The sequence below is a fragment of the Crocodylus porosus genome, unplaced genomic scaffold (assembly GCF_001723895.1).
Source record: "Crocodylus porosus isolate Cpor-Errol unplaced genomic scaffold, CroPor_comp1, whole genome shotgun sequence".
Lineage (NCBI taxonomy): Eukaryota > Metazoa > Chordata > Crocodylia > Crocodylidae > Crocodylus > Crocodylus porosus.
Window position 1 is genome coordinate 162,501,004 of NW_017728886.1, and position 8,460 is coordinate 162,509,463.

General features: G+C 41.8%; 1 protein-coding gene across 1 annotated transcript in view; it reads left to right on the plus strand.

Moving 5' to 3' along the window:
* Window positions 1-2,094, plus strand: part of CARMIL1 (capping protein regulator and myosin 1 linker 1) — a 278,825-nt gene extending 276,731 nt beyond the window's left edge. Inside the window, exon 40 of the mRNA XM_019540133.1 lies at window positions 1,058-2,094. Coding sequence (XP_019395678.1) covers window positions 1,058-1,194 — 137 coding nt within the window. The 3' untranslated portion in view covers window positions 1,195-2,094. The remainder of the gene's footprint in view (window positions 1-1,057) is intronic.
* Window positions 2,095-8,460: the final 6,366 nt, after the last annotated feature.

Here is an 8,460-nt window from a genome sequence, read left to right on the forward strand (position 1 = left end):
GGGTCATCTGACCCCAGTGCTCTTTCCTGCCAAGGCAGGGGGTCGGACTAGATGATCTTCCTAGGTCCCTTCCGACTCTAGCTACTATGAAACTATGAAAATGAATTACAGGAATTTCTCTAACCAGCCTTTACTCCCATTGAAGTCAATGGCAAATCCCCTTTTATTTCAATAGAAATGTTTGTCAATAGTAAGTTCTTAACTAGCATTAACTAGCATTAAAACTGTTTAATAACAGTGAAGCTCATTTGCATGTACCTTTTAGGAAATGCTTGCAACTCTGAGCTTTTAGAAATCCTGAGCCTTACCAAATGGATTTTATTTTCTTTTGAATCATACAGAATAAATATTTGAGCTTTTTAGACAAATTACCCATCTAACTAAGTGATGATCACAGAAGCACTTTAATAATAGCTTACTGCCGTTCAGTATTTCATCTTTTCTTTCTAATTCTTTTATTATAGTTTTACTGTTCTTCAGTCAAACTTGATTGTTCCTGTATTTCCAGTGGGTGTTTTGTTATGTACCATTTGAATGCTAAGGGTCAGATATAGTCTCCAGATGTATTCATACTGCTGTCAGTAGGAAAGAAACACACTTACCAAGAGACAAAAGTTAGAGGTAAATTCTGTATATGAAGTAAACTACTGATTTGGGGGTTTATTATGAGGCTCCCCAAGAATCCATGGGTACATGGTATATGAATGTCTTTCAACTAGAGAAAAAGCTAATCTTGAAATGGCATTTACTTTGGTTTTTATTACATCTTAGGGAAAGATTCTTCTCCAAATCTTCATGAATATAATTGTATATTGGATACAGTAAGGTACTTTATATTTCAGGACTCCTTGTTTATAGGCTGAAAATGCCATGAAGTTTGACATAAATTCTTCCCTTTCTTCTTCTCTCTTCTTTCTGGTTTTAATAATTAAAGGGTTTCCTGTGCTCCCACTGGAGGAGATGAATTCAGTAGGTACAGAGGCAGACCTCAAATGTGTTAATGTTTTTTTTCCCTTGTGAAATCATTAGTAACACCTGTTTTCTGTATTATATACAGCTGCAAAAAGAAGCCCTGGACATCAGCCCCATGAGTACCAGGAGCTAAAACAGAGGTCCTTAAATAAAGATGCCCATCAGGGAAGCAAGTCCAGTGACTCTGGAGAGGAAGCGGATAAAGATTTTATTTTTGTTTAGCTATCAGTACAAGTGCTTGGTAGTGCAAGATCCTTTATAGCAATCAGGGTACAGCAATCAATGACCCTTCTTACCAGCCACTGTTTCACCATGGGTGCATTTTCCTACAGAACTCTAGATGATCATGATTTATAGTTCAATCAGTATGCATTTATTTTTGTCTTTAATTTCTGTTATGTATGATTTCAGACATTCCTTTCCATGCCTTTGCTAAAGCCAGCAATCATTTCGTGTATTCTACTTGAATTTCTCTGAAGCAGCTACAAAGCATGCCCTGCATTAGGGCATTGAGAAAGCAAAGCAAATTAACTGGACATTGTCTTACACTAATACACTGTACAGCAGGTAATGTGTTGTACTGCTGAATGTAAATGTGTCAATTCTGCACGTGACTTAACTATAAATATATTCTTGCGGTATGCAATTGCACATTGTAATTATATTAACAGAGCACACTAATAAAATAATTTGTATAAATTATATATATTAGATGCTTGGGTATGGTTTTTACATTCTCCCCTAGGGAGCTCCTTTCTTCCTGTTATTGTACTGTACATAAAACTCAAACCCTTACATTTGTGTACTGTCAAAAAGCACAACAAAGAAAAATCTGAATGAAATATAATCTTGTTATGCTTCCACATTCATATATTAATGTATATAATTGATTGGAATGAGGGCAATTAACATTTTATTAATATTGGTGTTTTCTAGAGGCCTCCTTAAGTTCTGTCTGCATATTAGCTTACTTTTAATGTGTAATTCTATAAGAAAAATAGTTTGACACCTGTAAAAACAATTCTGCTTTTTTGCATATTTCACAGACATTCACTTACATTACAGGTCAAAGGGATTTTATTCATATGTATATTTGTACCAATAAAATGATTTTACAACTGACATATCAGTCTTTTTTTGGGTATAAAACTTTTTTTATCATCTTTTAGTTTTATATCTCTGAATGAGGATTGAATGTCATATAGAGATGAGCCTTACAATTTTAAAAATGTTTAAATCTTTTTTTGATTGTACAAACAAAGTTTCTGTTAGAAATGGACAGGAAGTCTGTTATGGTTTTCTATGTAAAATTATTTAAGGGAGATGTATTTACGAGTAACTTTGCTAGTAGCTTTTAGATGGAGGATTTTTCACGCAAGCTAATAGCTTCTCTTAAGAATACCCAGTTTGTGTACTCTGCGCTGCATTAGAAGTACAGAGCTTGTGTCTTCCAAATGTGAACAACACCTACATGATTTCAGTGGTTCTGCTTGTCTCCAGTTACTCACTCAAATGTTTGCAAACTTCTGCTTAATTACTTCTGTGTGCTGTCTCTTGTGCCAAGTGGTAGAACATAATTGCACATCAGAGTTGCTAGAATTTGACAACCACGTTGTATTCATTTTGTACAAGCCTTACTTATAGAGCCAGGTACAGAATAATAGGAAATTGGACCTGCTGCATAGCAAGACATTTCTAGTTTTGCCTCAGTACAGTCCAGGAGTTCATAAGTGAAAACTTTGCACTACTAACCATTTTTCTCTACCTCAGAACTTCACTCAGCTAATTCTTGCTCCTTAATTGTAAGCTAATGAGACTAAGTTAGTTTACTAATTGGGAAGAGGAAAAACTGAGAAGAAATACCTTATATTTAAAGAAGAAAATCTAGCTAACTAACCACCATCTAAACTTGTATGTGGATTTTAACACAGGAAACACCAGCACCACTAAAATAGATGGAAAATCAGAAATGTTCAAAGTTTATTTTCTTAGGGATTTAATTTACCAGCAAGCCATCAAGCTTTATTAGGTATGAATAAAAATAGAACTTACCTGACAACCACTTAGAAATGTCTCACTTTCTGCTTGGTCTCTGTCTCACCTTTCAAGCGGGACCCCAGTCATTTGAAGTGCTGCAATAAGTAAATCATCTCCCTCAGGAATATATGCACACCCCTTAACCTGGTGTTTAGTGGAGCTGAATTGAGCTGGTGTTGAATGGAGCTAGTTGAACCAGTGACAAGTATATAAAAAGTATTGTTGAAAAAGGTGTGTCTGTGGAAGGAAAATGTATATCTACACAACTACACAGTGGGTGAGTCTACACATTCATTAATATGCAGTAGTTACTGCACATTTAGTTGAGTATTTGCTTAATGAAGTACTAACTAAATACACAGTAACTACAGTTACTCCACAGTCGCACTAGTGCAGCTTTTTTAGTGATGCTTGCTACACAGTAGCCTAATACTACTGTGCAGTCTCATATTAACATGGTTTTTGCCCAGCACACTACTGCACAGTGTTATTAGGTTGCCATGCATCAAGCATCTTGATAGATGCACCCATATGGCATAAAGATCCCATCAGCATCAGCCTGAGAGAGCAGTATTTCACACAAGTTAGTTATGTATGTCATTCCAAAAAATTTACCTATATACCACACCATCTATATACGTTCTATTCTAAGATTGTACTACTGAGGTTTTCTTTTCCTTTTATATCTTCCTGTCTGTAAAGTTATCTGTCTTAGTACAAGTGACTCAAATTGCATCCATAAAACCCACTAAAATAATTTTTCTGCACCGAAGAAGTCATGAACTTAAGCTCCAATATTTCAGGACTTTTCAGGGTTCGAAGTAAATGTTTCTTTGCAAAGCTTTGAATTTTATGTTCCATTGCCATAAAGACCCCACTTTCTAGCTCTACACTGTCATGAAATACTGTGTCTAAGTTTGTCACTGTGCAGGACTCACTGTTGCCGAATCACAGACCTTTAAGACAAAGTAAATTGGGGATGGACAAGGCAAATTCCCCATTTAGGTGGCAAAAAGGAAATACTTCTATGCCAGGTTGCTTAAAAGAATATGAAGCTTGAGGTTGCTGAGGAGATTAATTACATTGTATGCATACATGCACCACATGGAGTGGTTCTATCTATGAGAGAAATTACAGAGCTATGTGATAAGTACATGTTTAGTGTACCCTTTTAAGTCACTTGCCTACCTTCTACTCGCTAATCTAGGTACTCCAGGGCTACTTCTGATATTCCCGACTGTGAGCTAACTTCACACAGCTTCCATTTTAAAGTAGCTTAGTAGCAAAATATTTCCTTCTACTGTAATGGATGTCAAAGTTTTACCCTGACACATTATTGTATACTAACCTAGTTAGCGTTAAGTCATAACTGATTACTGCACTTGCCACACTTGCCAAGTCCCTTTAGTGACTTATGGAGGCTATTACAGTAGATAAGCTAAAAATTCTTATTCTTTCAATAAAATAAAACTTTTCTATATTGGTAGGCATCACTGAGTACCTGAGGCCCTATATCTATCAGTAAAGCAAACAAAAAGTTTTACCCTTTCAATGGAAAAGGCATAGAGACACCTGTCTCCACCCTCCTAGAAAAAGTCCCTTTTCCTCTTCCAAATTAGTGCAACCAGCTTTCACTACAGCATGGTTGTGATTAAAGAGCAAATAAGTCACAGCCTAACACAAGCCATACATAGATGGGGTTATAAGTCATAAGCTAAACATAGATGGGGAAAAATCACAGCTGCCATCTGGAAATCAAAAAGCAGGGATGCATCTGTTAACTGAGCCGTGAGCTGTATTGGCAAAGGGCCAAGCACCAATTTCCAGTAGATGTCCTCATCACCTTACCTCACCCTTTAGTATCCCATCTGGACTGTGTTCAAGCCAAGATTCCCCCAGGCCTGTCTCCAGCGCTGACCTGCACCGGGGAGGACACACAAAGCATAGCATCCAGGTTATAAAGATATAGCTGTATGTCATTTGCTTTACAGTGACCAGCAAAACGGAACTTCTCTCTCTCTCTCTCCCCCCTAGCAGCTCTGTGTACCCTGAACAGGAAGAACAGTTACAGAATTCTACCCAGCACCCTCACAGAAGAATAGTAAGTATTTATTACCTAGGACTTGTGTTCCTGCATTACTGGTACTCTTTTTGACTGAAGTCATATGCAAAGAGTCCCAATCAAGACAAAGGCCCCCTTGCACTAGGTCAGCATTTCCCAACTGGTGTGCCTTCAGACATCACCAAGTGCGTTGTGGGATCTTGGGGGAAGCGTGGCTTCTGCGGGGGCATGGGATGGGAGACACTGTGCAAGTGTGCTGTGGGATGAAAAAGGTTGGGAAATGCACTAGAGTCTACATAGAGTGCCAGGCTTGGTGGCAGCAGGCAAGTCCCTGCTCCCTTTCCCCTCCCCTTCACTTTCCCGTCTGGCCCAGAGGCTCCAACTGAAGGAAGCAGCTATGTGAGATGCTGGGATGGGACAGGGATGAGTGGTATCAGAGAGCAGTCACCCACCTCCTCCAGTGCCTGCTCCAGGCCAGTGGAGGATAACTAGGGGAGATCAGGCAAGGAGCAGGTGCTGAAGGGGGTACCCACCTGCCACTGCTGCTGTCCCCAGCTGAGCTCAGCACCCCATGAAGTTGTTCACAGGAGCCTCTAACTAGAGTGGGGCACAAGTGGATTGGGGCTTCCCTTGGCCCTAGGTCAGCTGGGAGCAGCAGCATTGGAGGGCAGGTCACCACTTCTTAGGCCCAAACATACATCCTGTTGGAGGTAGTGTAGAGGGAGGAATGGGAGGATAGGGAAGGTGCTGCTGAGAACCAGAGGGGAGTGCCGAGAACAGGCCCGTGGGGAGGTCTGGGGATCTTACTTGCTTAGGGGACTCAAAGAAGTCTCAGGTAGCTGCTGCCATGGCATGACCTGTTTGCAAAGGTGGCACCAGTTACATCTCCCAAATGACATTTTACAAAATCCTAAACCCATCCATGTTGTGAAGTATCATGTTCTGTCAGTGGTTCTCAACTTATTTTGTACAAAGGCCCATTTGTAAACATCAGTGGCCAGTCCCGACCCAGTACCCCTCACTCCTGACTCTGCCTCCAGGCCTCAGCCCCACAGTCTGTGGGGCAGGGGGTGGGTGTGTGGTGGGGAGAAGCCCAAGCAGCTCCTTGCATGCTGGACTTGTGACTGTCTGCAAGGGAAAAGCCACAGATTCCCATGGTTTTTCTCCTTTAATTGAGAATCCATTTTTAAAGTCTGTTTGCAACCCTTTCATATATTCTTGTGACCCACTTTTGGATCATGACCCACAAGTTGAGAAATGCTATCCTAGGTCATTCAGCCAGCTAATAGCAGACCAAGAAATAGGCTTCAGTCTCTTGATTCCCAGTCTAATACCCTCTCCCCTACACACTGTGCTGTCTGCTAATTATACAGGGTCTTCATAAAGTCCTTGTGCACTTTTAAACTTTAATAACTTAGGTTGGTCCTTGCTGACATGCTCAGAGACATCAGTGAGGACTATGCTGGATGCTATATATAGCCCTGAACAGTTTATAGTCTCTCTAAAAACAATGACAATATGTGGATGTTCTGGATCAGTGAAATGCCAGCTCAATCTTTTGGCCCTCTAAGCCAAATGAGTGGTGTGGGGCTGGTCCACAGGCCAGATCCAAACTACTGCCTCTACACAGGCCTTCATGCTGGGATCAGGGCCCTGAGACCCTGCCCCACCTCCACCTAGCCTCCTCTGCCAGGATTGGGACCCCAGGACCTGTGCTGCCTCTGTCAGGCTCTGCACACTAGACTTGGGGCCCTGGGGCACTGCACTGACCTCCGCCTGGCCCAAGGTGTGAGGTTCAGGCTCAAGGGCCTGTGTTGCCTCCACCAGCCCTGTGCCAGTTTCAGGTCCTGCACTGCCCAGTACTACAGATCTAACATGTAGGGCCATGGCTGCAAGACTCCCCAGAGACCTGTAAGAAGTCCCACAGGCCAAATAACAAGACACCATGGGCTGGGTCTGGCCTGTGGGCCAGGGATTGAGCACTAGGGATGTGCAAAATTTCACCAGCAGTTTCATTTCGATGCTGTTTCGACTCGTTTCGAGCTTGAAACAGCAAAATCAAAATGAAACAGAGAGCTTCGAAACATCCTCAAAATGAAATGAGGCAAGTCAAAATGTTTCAAAATGTTTTAAACGTTTCAAGTTTCGAAGCTCAAGCTGGGCTTGCCTGCAGGGAAACAAACTGAAGTAAGGGGAGGGGGAGGAAGGACTGCTCTCATTATTGACTGTGTAGCTGGCCAGTGACTGTCATCCTTCCCTGAGATCTCTTCCAGTCCCAGTGGCTTGGGGGAGGGATGGAAAAACTACATAAAAGGCAGCACTGTTTGAACTGTCCTGCTTTCTGCCTTGGTGTCAGTTGAGTGAGGGTGTGCCTTAACACACACACAGTGTCACACAGCCATGTCACCATGTCACAAGTTTTGCCTGTCAGCAGCCAGAGGTGCAGGGCCCCAGAACCCAGGCTCCATTGTACCTACGTCCTTGACATCTGGCAGGCTTCATGGCTGCAGCAGGGTCTGTGTCATGTTTGCATTTCACTTCAGTAGACATTGTCAGATATTGGCAGTTTAAAACACTGTCTTTGTAATTGCATGTATGAAGTTTATTTTCCACTAGGAAAATCTTGAGACTTCCCTTTTAACCATGCCATTGCTTTCACCAAAGAGGTTTTATTGTGGCTCTCTTGGCCAATGCGATTCCTCCCCTCCCATTTATAAGAACAAGAGACCAACAGTGGCTACAGGAGTTCCCCTGTGTCACAAACCTGATTTAAGGTACAAAAGGCTTGCAAATTTTACCTGCTTCCCTTCCAGTCTGTATATTAGACTGAGGCAGGAACAGGCACACGCACTTGCTGGTGGGAAGTTCATCACTACTGGTTTGGTATAGTCAGGAATGGATGGGTGGACTAAGATCTAGATCAGAAAGGCACTTGAGATTCCACTTGATTGCCAGATAAAATACTTGAAGGCTGCTTTTGCAGTTCTCTAGCTAAAAAATTGTGATGTAAAGCAGATTTGTTCCAGAAAAATAACTGCTTACTGACCATGCTTACAGTTATTTGATGCATTGCTCAGGGATAATTGACTCTTTCCTGATGCTCTTCTGCAGTTGTTAAAGGAATGTTCACAGAAGATCCTTTTTTGCAAAGCTAGAAGGGGCATCAGTGAAGAGTTGTCTGAAACTAGTGACATGAGGCAGAGATATTTATTCCAGGCCCAAGGGAAGTTTCTATCACAGTTGTGAGTACAATCTGGGAGTCCTTGCCCCCCTGCCCTGGCCAAGGTGAGTGTGTTTATATTATATAGGGAGAGGAGGATCCACGCAGTGAACCAAAGACTGCGGAGCTGGTGTCATCGGGAAGGCTTTGGCTTCCATGACCACAGCCC